General features: G+C 37.0%; 1 protein-coding gene across 1 annotated transcript in view; it reads right to left on the bottom strand.

Annotated features, from left to right (window-relative positions):
- Positions 1–2587: 2587 nt before the first annotated feature.
- The window catches only part of LOC107093028, a 30728-nt gene continuing 14429 nt past the window's right edge, over positions 2588–18886 (bottom strand). The window contains exons 2-5 of the mRNA XM_015387829.1: positions 7452–8075; positions 5239–5569; positions 4979–5154; positions 2588–3924 (exon numbers count right to left, since the gene is read on the bottom strand). Of these exons, the coding sequence (XP_015243315.1) occupies positions 3696–3924; positions 4979–5154; positions 5239–5569; positions 7452–8035 (1320 nt within the window). The 5' untranslated portion in view covers positions 8036–8075 and the 3' untranslated portion in view covers positions 2588–3695. The remainder of the gene's footprint in view (positions 3925–4978; positions 5155–5238; positions 5570–7451; positions 8076–18886) is intronic.

Here is an 18886-nt window from a genome sequence, read left to right as displayed (position 1 = left end):
ATCACAGCAAGTCTTCCAGGTCCTGATGCAGCAAAACAGCCCCAGACCATCACACTACCACCACCATATTTTACTGTTGTTATAATGTCCTTTTTCTAAAAAGCAGTGTTCCTTTTACGCCAGATGTAATGGGACACACACCTTCCAAAGAGTTCTACTTTTGTCTCATCGAAGAATGTTTTCCCAAAAGTCTTGGGGATCATCAAGATGTGTTTTGAAAAACTTGAGACGAGCTTTAATGTTCTTTTTGCTCAGCAGTGGAACTCTGCCATGCAGGCCATTTATGCCCAGTCTTTTTCTGATGGTGGAGGCATAAACGCTGACCTTAACTGAGGCAAGTGAGGCCTGCAGTTCTTTGGACGTTGTTGTGGGGTCTTTTGTGACCTCTTGGATGAGTTGTCGCTGTGCTCTTGGGGTAATTTTGGGCAGCCGGCCTGCTGAGACCCTAGGCCAAAATGAGCAGAGTTTGTTTTGTTTGTTAAATGTTGGTGAATAAACACCCAGTGGGGCTGCACAGTTTCTCTGCCTCAAGTCTCCTACTTCCTCCAACCGCTAAAGGCCATTCTAACACGGCCACTCCTGGGAAGGTTCACCACTGTTCCATGTCTTCGCCATTTGTGGATAATGGCCCTCACTGTGGTTCGGCCGGAATCCCAAAGCTTTGAAAATGGCTTTATAACCCTTTTCAGACTGATAAATCTTAATTACTTTCTTTCTCAATTGTTCCTGAATTTCTTTGGATCTCGGCATGATGGGTAGCTTTTAAGGATCTTTTGGTGGACTTTACTGTGTCAGGCAGCTCCTATTTAAGTGATGTTTTGACTGAAAACAGGTGTTGCAATAATCAGGCCTGGGTGTGGCTAGAGAAATTGAACTCAGGCGTTAAAAACCACAGTTATAGTATATTTTAACAAGGGCGGCAATCACTTTTTCACACAGGGCCATGATGGTTCGGATTTTTTTTTCTCCTTTAATAATAAACACCTTTACTTACAAATTGCATTTTGTGTTTACTTGTGTTGTCCTTGACTATTGTTTAGATTGGTTTAATGTTCCGCAACACTTGTCTGTGACAGACATGCAAAAAAACAGCAAATGAGGAAGGGGGCAAACATTTTTTTCATACCGTGGTATACCACACAGCAAGACTGAACAGACCCAATTGAATTTAGTAGCACTCATGATGATGCAGCAGCAGACACTTCCATGGCCAGCTAAATCTGCAAACTACTTCGTTAAAACTGTTAGTTGTTCATTAAGTTAAGTTATATTGAATTAATACACAAATAATTCAGTTTTATCCAAAGGCTTAAGTTAAATATACTAAAAAACAAGAATTTGTTCAAGTAAAAAAGGGAGTAACAAAATAATGGTTTACAGTCGGCTGAGGGCTCATTTCAATAAGAAAATAAAGAATTCAGAGTTGTATAACTTAAAGGAAAGCATAACAGCTGCCCACTTCCAAAATATTCTTCTAAATGCATGTGTGAACCTTCAGGGCTCCATAGTGACAGTGTGGATTTAAACTTTGCTGATTTAAGGCAAGCTTCTTTAATACTTGATGCTAATACATGAATGTTCTTGCTCTCTGTTTGGAGAATTAAAGATGAAGACCTTTAATTGATCCGTAGTTTCTGCTGAAATAAATTTTGGCTGAAGTAAGAAAAAATGTAATATTTAGTTGATAATTTATCTAATAAGTCAAAGATCAAGAACATATGACTATTTATAATTGTAGACGACATTCTGTTCTAACTGTCTTGCGCGTTTAATCATGGATGTTTGGAAGTCGGCTTCAAAAATCTAGAGGCTTGAGGAATTACTTTGCAATCCTAAATGAGATAAGATTTCACCAACATTTAATTTTCTTCTGAGAGATGGAAACAAGACCTATAAAAGCATGAATCCTTATGACTACTAAGAAGTGTTCACTAACTGAGGAATCCTGAAAGCAAATCAGGATGATTTAAAATCAGTATTTTTTCAAATTCAGATTTCTGCTGCAGTGTGGTCAGAAATAACTCTGTAATGCCGACCTGTATAAGCACTAAAATGGTAATGACTGCCTTAATAACCTTCGATCCTCTTAAAAAATAGGTTAGGAAATGTTGGACCAGAACTGGGTGGGGCTTGTGTCAAAGGCATCACTCTAATTATTTGAAAGAAGGTAGTCAGTTGTTTCCGTATCAGTTTTTATCAGTTCTGTTTTATTGGTTTTTCCGCATTCTTTAGCTGTTATCATTCTATTGTCTATTGATTTTAGATAAACTGCATGTCAAGGTAAGTTATTCATCTTTAAACACATTTACGTAGATTTGAGACTAGTATAATATTTGATGCAGCTTTTCTACACAATTTAGTTACACAAACTAAATAAGCTGTACTTGTTTTATAGACAAGACCTAAGCAGCATCACCTCAATCTGTTAATAGAAATTACTTCCAACTGGCTAAAGTGATTTTGACTCTTACCTCTCCAGGGATACAGACTCGTATTGATTATGCTGTTTTCTATCCAGTTGGACACCAAGGCACGGAAATGGGGATTTGTAGATTGAAAAGAAAACAAGGCAAACAAAGATCTGGAAAATTCAAATTTTACTACAAATCTTTACATTTTCTCCATATCATTCCCTTACCAAGTAAACACGAAAAGTTTCCAGAATAGAAACCATATAACAGGCTGAGACCCAGGAGGACAGATTAAGGTAATCCACTTGTAGTCAAGATCTCTGAGAACAATAGTGGCAAAGACCTTAAAACTGTAGACTGGTTTATAACATTTAACAAATACCCATCAAACAAAGGCAAAGAGTAGACATGTGCATGAGGGGATAAAACAACAAACCAAGTATGAAGTCATTTAACTGGTATTTTTTAAGAAGGATGATTTCCTTTTGAATCTAAAACTTTAATTCCCTACAAACCATTTCTGTGATTTTTCTCCAAAACAATTTATGTAACATACTCAAAAAAAATCTAGAAAGAAAACCAGTTGTCCCAAACACAAACTGTGGAGGCAATTATTTCCTGAGTGTAACCAACAAATCTTATGCAAATGCTAAGAAAAAACAGCCCCGACTCAGACGGTTTACAGTAAACAGCAGCATTTACAAACCTGACTGTTCTGTCTCTTGATACTTGGAAGTAACAAGAGCAAAGAAGTCTACAATTAGCCTCCATTTACATTCAAAGTTCAGCAAAGCAGCAAAATGTACACAACAATCCACAGTAAAAACATCTCCTGAGGAAGTGAATAAAAAAAAAAAAAAGCCTGAAAAAACATTTCTGGAAGACAATGTTTTCAGGTGAGAGAGAAATTTAATTCTATAACCCTTACATTCTTAAATCAGCTGATAAAACAAGTAACCCTGAAAAATAATTACTGACCAAGATACTTAAAAAAAAAGAAAATTTTAAGCTAATACAAATTCTGTATGTGGAAGAAGCACCCATCGGTGATCTCTATTAAATGGGCATGAGTTGATAAATAACATGTTTATGTGCAAAACTTTAGAACGAACCAAAATATATCCTCTTTTATAAAACTAACTCATGCACATTGACTTTCAATCAGCAAAGGTTTTCCAAACATGCACCAAACATGCACCTGCTAAGGGGATACAGTCACAGCTTTAACCTGAAAAGCAAAGTCATAGTTGACAGGTTTTCCCTTCCCACCACAACAAGAAACTCTCATTTTTCTTTACCAGACAGCCACCCCAACTTCTTCAGCACCTGGTCCACCTTTGGAATGAGTTTTTCCTCAAAGTCCCACAACCGTTTGTCCACATTGAGCTCCTCAAGTTTCAGGGATTTTCTCAGGGCTACACGGACGTGAACGATCCGGCAAACGTCTGGTGGAACGCTGTACTGCTGTCCAAAAAACCTGAGCACCGAATGCACCGATGTCTGCTCCACCATCCTGAAACACAGATTCACAACAGCAAGATGTCAGCTTGGTATAAGAAACCTTAAAGGTATAGAGGAGGATGTTCTTTCCGGGTTGATCATCAAAATAAGTGGTCCTCCTAATTGTCAATCATTCTGGTGATATGTTTACCTAAGGCCGTCCTACGTGCTCAGCCCCATTTTCACTTACAGGTGGCGAGTCTGACATTGTGGAAAATAGCAAAACTTCTTAAGGAAAGTAAGCTTGTATGAGCGATACATACAGCAACAGAGTGTGCACGAGGAGATATGGGCTAGTGCATGCTCTCACACGTGTTTCATAGGCGTTTCCTCTCGGGACAGGGTACAGGGTTGTGCATCTGCATTTTTTTTCTTTTTTAAGTTTCAAAATTCACAAAAATCCTCCACTATGCCTTCAAATATCTAAATGAGGGATCGATTGTAATTAAAACAAAGAGGGTGGATGATTAAGATACCATAAGGTTTTTAAAATACCACCCAGGCCTCCAGGATTAACCTTATCACTTTGATAATAATCCTACCGTCTGCAGGATCATTTAATCTTCTCCTGCAGACAGTTCCAGGGCAGATTCTCTGACTGTAGTCTTCAAGTATTATTGGGATCACTTGGGCTGTCTTTAGTTGAATGCAAAAACAAAAAAAGTCTTCAAGGGATTTATGAAGAGATTAAAAGGACTTTCTGTGTATCTGCTCACTAAAGAAGTCTGTGTTTTTTTTTGTTTTTGGATTTGGGAGCTGAGGTCAGTGAGACTTTTCTGGTAATTTCTACAAATCAAGCTCATAGACCTAAAAAAGTGGGACCCAAATTTACTGTATTCTTCAATTGATACCACTGTATCAGAATGGTATATTTTTTCTTTTCACTTTCAAACCAATAATAAAATGAACCACTGCTGTTCTAATTAAAAATGCAAATATGATATTATATATTATATTAACAATCTAAACCACTTTACCCAAACAAACACCTTTAACTTAGCAGATTACTTTTAAATGTGAATTTAAATTGAAATAAAACCAAACAATGAATCCATTTCTCAGCGTACCTTGGCCGAACGATCATCTTGTACGGATGGTAAATCGTTCGGTCGGGGGTTTCTCTGTAAACGTGCTCCAGAATATTAATTCCTGGCACCCCGTTCCACCGAGCAAGGTGAAACTTCCCGCTCGGTTCAAAGTGCTTTTTAGGAAAGATGTGGTTTTCAATGAGGAACACTCCCACCTACAACATGTAAAAGACATTTTAAAAAGACAAATATTGATAGAAAATAGAAATAGATGAATAATGCATTCATGAATAACTCACATCCTTATGCTGAGTTTGCAGCCTCTCCATAAGAGGCTTCAGGCTATCCTCCTGATACGGCATGATGATCTCATCTATATCATTTAGCAGGACGTAGCGGGAGCGCTCCATGGATCTGTAAATACACTCATTGAGCGTGGTGAGCTGGCCAAAGTAGTGAATATCACCACCGTGTTCTGAAAAGAGCCAGCCTCGGGACGGGTTCATGTGCTTGTCGATTGGCCAGGGAACTACTTCTAAAAAGCCCTCCTGCACGTAATGATGCAGAAGGCGGTCAAGTTCTGGACCACAGCTGGTGTTATAGATCACCACTCGATTCACTCCAATCAGCCTTGGACAAAAAGACAGAACAATTTTCTTTATTTACCAAACTTTGGATTATGTTTCAACAAAACAGCTCTGTTTTTTTTTTATTTTACCACAGTTCTTCCTTCCAATGATTCACAAACATTCTGCACTAAAAACACACATTTAGATGTGACCAAGCCTGTAATGACCAGCAGTAGCAATACATTTGCATCTGCTGTTGTTGCATCAGATGACAGGGTTAGCCTTAGCTGCAAACTTTACAGGTTCAACAGGCAAAAACAATCATTTATTTTAATTTCAATTAATGGAGAAAATTTATATCCCAAAAAACTGAAGTTCTCCTCAAAACTGTATGAACAACATCTGGATGTATCATTAATGAACTATGGATGTGGACTTTTTCTTTTTTACCTTTATGTACATCTGTTGCATAGTTTTGATGACAACCTTTTTTATTTTCGTCCCCATTAGAGACCACCCAAATTTATGACTTCTCATTTCTTTCTTTAAAAAAAAAAAAGTTTTTACAGCACTTGTGGCTCGTTTTTTTTTTTTTTTTTTTTTACAGTTGGCTGAGAGGAAATGGGGTATGAGAGAAGGAACAGACATGCGGCAAACTACCACTGGAAAAACAATCTTTGAACCGAACGCCACATCGGGGACTAAAGCCACCGTTCATGGGTCATGCACGCCAACAACTGCGCCACATAAGCACGCCAATGATTCCTAATTTCTGACCTTCTTGGTTCATTCCTTTTTAAACCAGGTGTATAGGTTCAAAGCATGCAGCCCTTTTGAACTTAGACAGCTATTTCTTCTCTGAGGATCTGAGACTTCTTAGTTTGAGACCTTTTTTTTCCTGATGACCTGAAAAAATGCGCAGACCACTACACCATATTAGAGCTTTCTGGAAATTATTTTTACATAATTAACATGTTTTTGTGGCTCTCGTGAGGTCTATATTTTACATCCAGCTTGGACAACTTTTAGACCAGGCAGTTTTACTTTTTTTTTTTTTTTTTAGATTTTTACAGCTAGTGGCCTGTTTTTTGTACAGTGGGCTGACAGGAAGGGGGGTACGAGAGAGATATACGGCAAAGGACCACGGGTCAGATTCAAACCCGGGTCGGGTCCCACATCGAAGGACTAACGGCTGGTTTATACTCAGAAACCAGTTTTCTGCCTGTGTGTCACAGATAACGCAGATATGCCCCACCCCTTCCACATACACTCTGTTGCACTCCAAAATTGTGGGTGACAGCAGCCAGTGCTGCTGACAGGAGGCATCTGATTGGTCAGATCTACATCCGCTCTACACCATACATATTTCCTGTTTGGTACCTTACCGGCTTGTTTTTTTGTATGACTGTCCATAGACTGTGTGAATGAAGTTTGCCCAGGGTATTTACTACATGTATATCCTCTACATCAAAGTACAGCCATTAGGTGTGGCCATATAAGGTGATTTAGATAATTAATTCTGGAAATGTGGTAGAGAACCCCCTACGAATCCATGATCAAGCATTATAACACATTGGAGCTTCAGCATTAGCTTCTTGAGCAATACAATGCTGGGAGGTATTTAACCATCAACACATGAATGGACCTTGATCCTTACCGAGAAAAAACCCCTGAACCATTCCATTATCTGACCAAGATAGAAGCCATTAAAGCATGCTATATAAGTAGGAAACAGTTACTGGTTGAATTTGCTGAATCATTCAAATGCCATCTATAAACCCATTCTTATAGATTGTTTGTCAAAATGAATAAACAGGCACATTAATAACTGTTTAGCCTGATTCTCAGCAACAGTGAAAGAAGAAAGACCTGAAAGTAAGAAAACAAACATTTTTATCTATGCATGGTTTTCCCCCTTTGGTTAAAAGTGTAGCTTTACTGACCTGTACATCTCTAGGGTCTGTGCAAACTGGAGCACGTTGTTGTAGTCCCCAAACAGATTGGAGATGCAGACAGTGAAGTCCATCATTTGATCCTCTCTCTTGGTTTTCCTGTTTCTTACAGGAAGCCAAGCGTAAATGGATGCATTCTCAGGTCTGGGCTGAGTCAGAAGAGTGACATGTGTGGAATTGCAGTTTTGAGGGATCCGGCACATGACATCCGTGGTAACAAATGGAAACCCAAAGTTGTCTGGGTGTTGTAAAACATTTGCAGGAGTAGTTTCAACCAGGGCCCCAGAGCAGCAGAAACAGCAGTGCAGGCTCTGTATAGAGTCTCTCCGAAACATCCCAATGATCCGTACATCAAAGCCGGGCACCCTCTGATCCATGTAGGCTGAGACCAATAAGTGCTTTGTGTTTTTCAGAGGGGTGATGCTTTGCTTAGAGACGGATGATGGACAAAGCCCTGAAGCTACAGTCTTCTGATTAATGTTGGGCGAAATCTTGTATAAGTAGGAAAGAATGGCACATACAATCAGGAGGAGGAGGAAAAGGAACTTCCCTTTGACGGGTTTTGCCATTTTCATTCCAGGAGAGAAGAGATGGCCTCCTAGACGGAGATGAAATCTGGAATGACAGGAGGAGAAAAAGAGAAATATTACTGAACCTGGGCTATACAATATCCAGATATGAGGCTCGTCTAAACTAGACTAAACTAAACTTATTAACACAGCATTACATAACAATTAAATGCAGCAACAATAGATTTTAATATGTGAAATATTACAATGACAAGTGAATGCTTGGACACAGTATTTGGTAGGTGACAGAGCTACACTTAGAATGACCCATTGCTCTGCTTTCTTCCATTTACAGAAATCTTAGTGAGGGAAATGACCGTTGTGGGAGAAAGAAAAGAGAAGAGTGAAGAATTTGTGGATCAAATACATCACTTTTTTCATCACATTAGTTAAGAACATCAAATAACCCAATTTTCCTAACATCTTTCAGTCGTGGGGGCTGATGTACAAAGGAGCGTTGATCTTTTATGCTGCAAGTTTCAGTTAGGTAGAGAAAATGCTGCTGGTTGGCAGCAAGGAGATTGTGTCAGCTGGACCTTGACGGCACATGCTCAATTTTTTCACTCAGTAAAGTCGATGCATGTTTTAATCACAACAAAATAGATTGTTTTGGGTCGTGAAAGCTTTCGATGGTTTAGCCTAGAACCCTCCTTTTTCTTATCGGTTCTTTATAATGTGCCCTTTAGAGTCGGAGTTTAACTCTTGCTAATAGCAGCACTAAATGAAATGACTGCACAAAAACCTGCTCTGTCACATTTTTTGCTCAACTTAAAATAAGTAGTTAAACCCAGAGCTTTGATGGACGCACCTTTTCTCTGGGAGCAACACTTCCACCTGTCTGTTACTCCACCATACTTCCTCATACAGTACCATCTCTCATCTTTCAGCACAGTCAGTTTCTTTCTCAAGTCTAAAAAACACAATGCGGCTTCCTGTTTCTCTGTCTGTACGGCAGGGGTTTTATATATACACTACTCAAAAATAAAAATAAAAAAAGGAACACTTTGTAATCAGAGTATAGCATCGAGTTAATTAAACTTCTTGGATAGTGATTTGGTCAGGTAAGTAGTAAATGCGGTTGTTAATCAGTTTCAGCTGCTTTGGTGGTAATCAAATTAACAAAAGGTGCACTAGAGGGGCAACAACGAGACGACCATCAATACAGGAATGGTTTTACAGGTGGAGGCCTCTGACATTTTTTCCCCCTCCTCATCTTTTCTGACCATTTTTAACCAGTTTTGCATTTGGCTAGGGTCACTGGACCGTACGAAACAGACTAGCTTTTTTCACTGTAATTTTTGTGGTGTCTTTGAATTCAGCCCTCTGTAGGTTGATAATTTTCATTTCCATCATGATGGTCATGATCATGATGTGGCATCCTTTTGTTCCTAACACATCACCCAGTCCATATCAGTATAAATAAACAACATTATTTTTTCCCCCCATTGAGATCTGATGTGTTTTCAAAGTGTCCCTTTAATTTTTCCCAGCAGTGTATATTCTTTCACTACGTTTTTGCAAAACTCATGGACTTTTTACTCCTGTAGTTGCCACAACCGTGCACATCTCCATTATTAAGACTTGTTATCACTTTAATTAATTCATAGTTTGTGTCTGACAGTCTCGTTATAAATTAGGTTAAATCGTAGGGCTGTAACATTTTTTGTTAATTAATCTCTTGAATATTCTTTTCTATATAATACCTATTAATTAAATGGATAGATAATGTTTTTCATTTATATATATTTACAGAATCTGAACCAGGTGAAGCTAAAATAATAATAACTATAATGAAAACAATGGCACCTAGCAGTTTTTGATAGAAGATATTCAGTTAAATTACTTTTAATTCATAACTGCTTTCATCCCAGATCATGAGACAGGTTTTAATTCCTCTTTTAATATAAAAAAAATTATCTTTTCTACCTATAATTTTGCAACTGTTCCTGCTATTCTACTGGAAAGCACACCACAAACTTTTCTACTTATATCATAATACCTATATTATATGGCATATATAGAAATTATATACATAAACTTCCTCTGAGATGTCGACTTAAATGTCTTTTTCCTAGGAGAAGAAAACAATATCCAATACATTAAAATGCTTTTTTTTTTATTTTATTTTTTATCCAAATGCAGACGTTTCTTTCTCTACTCTTCCCGACAACAAACTTACACATTGCTGCTGTTGTTCGGTGAAACATCTCCGGGTGTCTTGCAGCTATTCCAGTGTCATTTATCTACTAACTCCGCGTTTCTTTGCTTTTAGAAGAAAAACGAAACCAGTCTTTGACATATCCGTTGCCGAGCACAGTCAGTTAGCGGTTACATCTGACTGGCATCGCTCCTGAGAAGAAGTCACCTGCTCCTTCAGTCACGCGGCGACGTAACCGGCGTAGCGGATAACCACAGCCAATCAGATGAGGTCTCAAAACGTCCAATCAAATTACAGCGGGGAGGCGGGAGCACAGGGCTTTGTGGGGGGACTAAAAGAATAAAGAAAGACATTCGAGCAAAATTCATGATACAAGCCGTCCCTATGGAGGACCAACTCTGCCATATTTAAAAATAAATACAGAAATAAATTAATGTTCAATAAATAAATAAGCATGAAATTAATTGCCCGAAAAATGAAATAAACAAATAAATGTCGGAAGAAATTAAACTATACAGTGAGATATATATGTATATATCTGTTTGAATTACCTTTATTTATTCGCCTTTGTAATAAGTACCTTAATTTATTTATACAATCTTATTTGCATAATGAGGCAGAAATGCATACATAAATGTAAAAACAACAGGCAGAAAAAAATAACATTGAAGAAATATAAAGGGTATAAAATACAAAGGGAGAATAAAACCGACAAAAATATTTTATTATGCACATAAAACTTAAAAAAGTAATAAATAAAGTTGAAGATTATAATGGGCAAAAAATAAATAAATTAGATTAAATAATTAAATTAAATAATTATTATTAAATAATCATTACAAAGGTGAACAAATAAAGAAGCTAATTAAAAGAGATATATACATTTATATCTCACTGTGTAATTTAATTTCTTCCTACATTTATTTCTTTATTTCATTTTTTGGGGGCAATTAATTGTATGCTTATTTATTTATTGAGCATTTATTTATTTCTGTATTTATTTTTAAATATGGCAGAGTTGGTCCTCTGTAGTCGTCACATATGGGTGTGCAGAACAGGGCTCTGTCATGGTGGGGTTATATCTCCACAGCTTCTCCAGAAAGTTATGACTATGTTGAAGAGCATCAATCTGTCCCAACAACCCCAATAAGTTGTTACATTCATGCTGATTATGCACAGTTTATACCTTATATTTTTGCACATCTCTTTTGCACATATTTTGCACATCTCTGATGTTGCTGCAATTTTCAAATATTCTTTACAGTAAAAATGTCCATAGGTGGATATTGATTATTTATTCTCCAGGTGTAAATTTTTTATATTATTAAAACACTTTGCAGAACAGTATTTTACTGTTTATCTTTTAACTCTCCACTAGTATGTTATTCCTTAAAATTTTTCTAAGGTCACTTTGTGTGACAATTTTTTCTATAATCTTTTTCCTGCAGTAAAGAATTTCCCCATTGTGGGACAATAAAGGGATTTTGTAGTGTATTCTATTTTTTATAGTTGTGCCATAAGCAGACCTCTGATATTTGCTTTTGTCATCATGTTTATGATCTGTCTCAAAATGTCTGCTGGGAAATCAACCCCAAACCCTCTCTCTCCCTCTACTCTTTTTTATAGCCAAAATATAAAGATATATTAAGCCTTAAAAAAAGCTGAGGTTCTCGTTTCATTGGACAAAAAAACAACAACAGACAACAAAAAAAGGTGTCTCTCATATTACCTTCCTGGTGTACAGAAAGGTGATGTTAGAAGCAGCTAAGAGACTTTCTGTTCTGAACTGAAGCTACATTGACAGTGCTGCTGTGACTTGTTGGGAACATCTGGCTGCCAGAAGTCACTCCACAGACATTGAGACTCCAATTCGACTGGCGATAGGCCCTGCATTTATTTTTCTCTACAATCATATCAAAGATGTTCAACCTACAGTGAAAGCATTTCTTTCATCTCCCTGCATTCTCTCCTCATATACTAATTGTAAAGTGGTCATTGCTGTTAGCTTCTTTTTTTATTTGCCTTTGTAATAATTACCTTATTTATTTATTGACCGTTATATTCTTCAACTTTATTTATTTATTACTTATGTGCAGGTTATAATATTTTTGTCTGGTTTATTCTTCCTTTGTATTTTTTTACCCTATTTATTTCTTCCATGCTATTTATCTCTGTCTGTCGTATTTACATTTCTGTATGCGTTTCTGCTTCATTATGCAAATGAGGAGGGGTGTGTCTTAAGGGCTCAACTTCTCCCCATTGGTTGGTTAGCAGCCATCGGCCACAATTACAACAAACACGGCTTCCTACAATAAAGCTGTCAGTTAGCTGAGGCATTTAGCAACTCTTTTTAAAAACAATGCTAATACTTGGGTTTCTGGAAAGGAAGACCCTTTTTTATAAGGGGGGGGGCTGCTCGGCTGCTGACTGGACTGGACCGGGCATTCGAACCGAGCCATAAGCTCCAGGGCTTGTCCGGGTTTGGAGACAGCCGGGGATGGAGCGAACAAACCCAACCGGGTGACCGTATGCTTCCAACCGCCTGCCTTACAGTTCTTCGCCCCCACCTGCCTGCTAAGGCAGGCGGCCACCTGCTTCCCCCGCCTACCGGGTAAGGAAGGCAGCCCCGTGCCTGCCTAAGCGGAAGAACTGTAAGGCAGACGGTTGAAAGCATTTATTTATTTTTTCGGTATTTAGTTTTATTTATGGTAGGATTGGTCCTCCATATTAGAAAACTGCCTTTGGGATGTCCAAATTACTACCGGTAATAGACTGAGCAGCGGCAGCTGGCCAGTAGAGGGTGCTAGGACACTGTCCCACCAGCCCAATGACCTTGATTAAGATAAAAGAAAAAAAGAAAAATCAAATTAAATCAAAATATTTAGAAATATATTGATATATATATATTTTTAGATGAGCAAGAGAAATATTTAGTCTTTAATGACGAATAAAGCGTCGGATTGGGGACATATTTCCAGCCTGCAGGGAGTAAAAATCTTTGCCCATTGACTCTTGTTAAAAGTTGTACATGTGCAGCAGCTCCTCTGCAATACAGAGGTATAGGAGAGCTCAGCGCGCACCAGAGCGATGCACTGAGGTGACAGGAACTGTCATCACACTTGCAGAGCGGGTAATTTACAGGCTGAGTCACGGGAGGTGAAAATGTTTGGACTTGATCAGCCGAATATCAAAATTAATCAGCAGTTCAAAAGACAGGTGGAGACGGTTCACTCGGTCTTTTTCCAGGACCCAGTTTAGCTACAGTGCTTGGCTAACTGCATTGAGAGAAGCTAATGCTTAATTCTGCTTCCCTGGCTCATTTTTCAAACGTCAGGATCCGACCCAGCATGGATAAAGACAGGAAAGACCGATTTAAAATGCTTTTTAGAAAAGGCAAAGAAGGATGAACAATCTGGGATTCACATGGAACATAATATAATATAGTGAACTTTTTCTAGGTTTTTGTTAATTTGCATAGTTGCTCTTAAATAAACACATTCTGAGAAAATGGTTTTTAAATATTAACAAAAATATAAAGCTGGCTAATAGCTTCTCCATTATTAAACTGGTGCGTTCTTTATTAGGTGATCTATCTTCACAAAGCCTCAGAAGGGCAAGATTTATGTAAAAAACTTTAACCTGGACATGAAATTATTTTTTGTGTTAAGTGTTTTTATAAAGTTTTTTGTTATTGGCATTCATATAAATATTGGTGTGATAACCTGGTATACGTTTGATTGTTTTTTGGTATACGTCTATATGAAATTTATCATCCCCCCTGAAGAAACTCCACCAGCCGCCACTGAGTGTAATAACTTGCTGATTTAGTGGGTCACACTGCTTTTATCAGAGAAAAACATTTTGCATCTTCTCCTTCCAGAATTTGACTGCGCTGAAAGTGATATCCAGGGTAAAATGTAAATTGAATACTTGGAGAAATTTCCCTGTTTTTGCATGCAGAGAAAGAAAGCATGTATATCACAGCCTCTGGGCGAAGTCTGGGAAAGCCGTAGAACTGGGCAGGGCCAGAAGGTATGTTTGTATGAGGTAACCCCAGGTACATAAATAAGAATTAACTTGCAATATACACACATTAAATTAAACCCTTCCATATAATATACTGAAAACCTCACACAAACACTAGTAAAAAGCTATCACATAAACTAGTGAAAACATTTATCTCCTATATAACCTACTCAAAAGCTCTAGTACAACGTAGTGAGAACTGTTCATATAAACTGATGGAAAGCTTTACTTTTCATACATACTATTAAAAAGCTTTCATATACACTACTAAAAATCTTTCATATACACTAGTAAAAAGCTTTCATACGTACTTCTGAAAAGCTTTCGTATAAACTATTAAAAAGCTTTCTATTAGTATGTATAAAAGCTTCTAGTAGTATGTATGAAAGCTTTTTAGTAGTATCTGTTTCAACCAAGAACATCTCCGTTTTAAATCTTAACAAGTCAAAATGGATCTATCCTGCTGTAGTGAGTTTTATTATTGTATCTTACAATATACTTACATTAGATTACATATATATATATATATATGCTTCCTATATTTCAAATGAGAACAATTCACCACACAAACTTACCGGTAACTAAATTTATGTTCTCTGCTTTTTCTTGTCATAGGGTCTTTATTTGGTCTGTTCCTGTTTCACTGTGGCATCATCTTGGAGATAAATATCAACAAGGCTGCTGCCATTAACACATTTGGTGATAGATGGCAGTGTTTGGCCTGTTTACTAGACATAGCCATGGGCTCAGCTTTTAGTTTGATTAAATGTATGTTCTCTCTTTCATTCCTTTGACATAAAAAAAAAAAAAAAACTGGTTCATAGCTTGTCTGCTCAACTGTTTCTTTCCAAGACAGAGCTCCCTGTAAAGCTAGTTTACCATTACTTTTTCCAACATATTAAATATTTACGGATCAGTGCTTCTATGTTCCCTTTTTATGTCTGCTTCTCTCCCCTTGAACGCCCAGTTGATCTTGTCAGAAGTGAACAGCTGCCACTCGGGGCTTACCAGTGTAGCATAGGAGCCCAATGGCAGACAGAACCGACAAGTTCACTTGAAGATAATCAGAACTCATTATCATATCATCAGCCATTTCAAGGAAGTCTATACATTTACCTTTTCGGGAATGACTAAGATATTCCTGTTTTTAGCTTTTCCCCAAAACTGGGCCACTTTATACTTCCTCCTGAATACATCTACACCCTATGGCTGGGTGATATGCCTTAATATATTATACAAAAAAACAAAAAAACAAAAAAAAAAACACACAAAATACAAAGAATAACTATGACCTTATCTTTCCAAGGTTAAGCGCACTTTGAGAGCAGAAGCAGCTCCAGCTTGTCTGCTCAACTGTTTCTTTCCAAGACAGAGCCGCCTATAAAGCTTCATCACGGCCTCACACTCGTTTTTTAACCAACCCTTTCCCTGTTCAAGGAAGTCTATACATACTTTTTGGATAGTTCTTGGGAGTCAGTAGCAATGACCCAGTAGTTGTCTCTGCTCCGTTTATTCTATGCGACTACATTGAGTCTTTACACAGGCAGGAACTTGAGTGTTGTTTCTCTACTTGTAAATTAAATAAAGAGACAAGGGAAGCAACAGATCTCACATTAAGTAAAATAAATATATTAAATGAATTCATTTATTTATAATTAATTTATTATATTAATAAATTAATTATAAATAAAGGTAGAGGTGGGTTCTTTTACAAGCAACATGATGTGTAGTGAGTCTAAATTCATGGGAGGAATCAATGTTATAAGCCATCATATTTATTAACCAATTAGCATAGCCAAATGTCCATTTGTGTCTTCTTGTGAAGCTTGACAAAAAGCTCTATTAAAATGTAGTCTGCAGACAGTGCTCATCATCTAACAAATTCACTTACAGCTGTTCTTATAGCAGTGTGTGTACAGTCATAGCTTTGATAACTTTAGCAGGAGTAAGACTTAGACATTTATTGTCATTTTGTATGCCCAGAGCATATACAAAGGGACATTTCGTTTTGTATAGCTCTCATGACATTTCCATTTCTTAAAGTGCAGTGATCAGACACTGTGCAAGACACTGCCATCTTACTCCGGCCATTTATGTGGTGGTAATACTCTAAAAGCAAGTCAAAGAAATTCCAGACTCTCACTAAACACAGCTGCAGACAGTAGCTCTCACTAGAGCAGGCTGTCCCTGCTGCTGATCCAGGGGCAGAAACGACACTCAAGACAAGAAAAGATAATGTACACCTCAGGCTTTTTCTGAGCAAAACTGGTTATCAGAGCATGTAAATTTCCCTTTCTCCATCCAGTAATGTTTCTATGTACATAATATTGCCTTTAAAAGGTTGTGTTATATTGATCTAAACAGTTTGAAATGTTCCACATTGTATTATTATGTTTGAACATGATCAGGAATATCTTATAAAACAAGTATTTCATAACGTTCTCCAACTTAGCGATGCATCTACATTTTCACATAAGAAGTACATAAAAAGAAATAGAAGATTAAAAAGACTTACCAAAGAGCTACAAAACACCCAGTGTGATGCTTGACACATAAGTAACATATCCTAATGATATCAAGGATCTATATTTACTTCCTGGTTAAAACAATCGCACCAAAATGTCTGCAGGATGTGTGATGAAAACCAGTACAGGGTAAATAGGATTTTCAAACAAAGTAAGATTAATGATCAAAACTGATAACTCCACAAAGACGAGTTGTCCTGTATTTTTTTTTTTTTATTTTGCAGGCAAGATTAAAAAGTGCTTTGTTTTTGAAAGAGGGACCACTGATTGAAGAAGATAGTTACCTTATATATATAAAAGAAAAATGTATTGAAGTAGATGTAAATGTTGACACTCTGCAAAGAGCATTAAGGAGCAAACTAGTTTTGACGGTTTTTCAAATCACCCTGAAAGCTATGTGCGTGGCAACATAAGCTGTTAAATACTACTGTATATCTTATTTCCCCAGCCAGTACTACTTGTCAATAGAGGCATTCAACAGTGCACTACTTTTTTAATGTAAATATAATAACTGAAATACAAACTTTGTTGCATATTTGCATTTTACAGACAAACATCTTTCAGATGACCAGAAATTTCTATGGCCTAACGATGACCCTTATCCCAACCATTAGTATGCTGGAAAAAATACTGGGTTATATTATCTACCCAAACACTGGGTTATGGAGTTGTTCACCCATTTTTTTTTTTTTTTATCATATGTTGTGTTATTTTCTTTTTTGCAATTATTTAATTTTTTTGCAACCTATGTACTGGGTCAAAATGTCTTTGAATTCCATCAACCCCACATGCATTAGTTAACCCAGCACCTGTTGTTTTTGCTTTGAACTCATCACCTGGAAAGACATATTTTACCTTGGAACACACCATGACTGCCAAGCTGCATCTCTATCCACCATTAGCTCACTTTGGGGAACCTGACTCACCATCTTCGTGGCAAGTCTTCAATAAAAGGGCTGCACACAAAACATATGCACACATGGATATAACTTTTCTGTTTTATCATCTGGGAATTAACTGAATTAGTATATAATTTACATGAGTGTTGGGTTGAGATTATTTTAATTTTCTTACCTGATTGTCCAGCAAGTAGGGCAATCTGCCTAATACCGGTACTAGCCTGCTAATTTGCTATCTACTATTGTTGGGAACATAATCCCTTTTGTTTTTTTGTTTTTTAGAAGTTAGATCCTGTTAAACTATTCTGCATAAATGCCAAGCTTTTAATTGGTTTTCTTAAAGTAACCTTCAAGTCTGTGTATGTGGAGCTGGGAGAAGCCGTGCAGCTTGTTTCTGATAAATTGTGGCCTAGTTAACTTTGCTTTTTCTTAGAGCTCTTTATAAACATTTTACAGAATACTTTCTAAACTGCAGAAAAACAAAAGCAGTGGGAAAAACAGCTTAGCAGCGCTACATTTTTTCCGTTAATCATGCACCGTTTTTGTTCTCCATGTGTGTATGTTCATCAATGTGCCCTATGGTTTCATTCAAATGAGCAGAGATGGCTAATAATAATGCATGAAGAGATAACCACCTGTTTAATGTTCGTTTATTATGTTGTTCTTACTTGTAGCTCCAAATATTGTGGTGATTTGCTTTTTTAGTATTTAATCAGGTGAGATAATAATAATATATGTTTGGAAGGGATTTTGATTGTATTATATCCCTGTTTTAGATTAATGTAAGATTGAATGACCAGATGACACTAATAAACACTATCGTTTGATTAATTTTATTAATCTAAGGAAATAGGAGAGGCACGTTCCTGGATTTTACACTTCATTTTTTTTAATATCATAAAAGTAAAAATATAAATATGTAAAAATGGATGAAAGCATCACTGTCCCTGTTTTCTATTTTCATTTTGATGATATGTATTTATTTTTATCCATGAGTTGGAAATGTCCCCAGATTGGATTTTACAAAGTTCCATTTCTAGCATAGAGAGCTTGATTAAATTAAACTAATTTAATTAGATAATTAATTAAATCTCACATGATAAAACAGAAAAGCTGTATCCATGTCTTCTTCCATGATAACAGCAAAGTGGCTAGATAGATCGCCAAACAACCAACTAGTGTAACGGGTTCTTGACCAGGATATTCCTGTTTTTAGCTTTTCCACAAAACTGGTCTGCTTTATACTTCC

This window comes from Cyprinodon variegatus, unplaced genomic scaffold (assembly GCF_000732505.1).
Source record: "Cyprinodon variegatus isolate N-32 unplaced genomic scaffold, C_variegatus-1.0 Scaffold404, whole genome shotgun sequence".
NCBI classification, from domain to species: Eukaryota; Metazoa; Chordata; class Actinopteri; order Cyprinodontiformes; family Cyprinodontidae; genus Cyprinodon; species Cyprinodon variegatus.
This window is presented reverse-complemented; position numbering and strand designations above follow the sequence as displayed.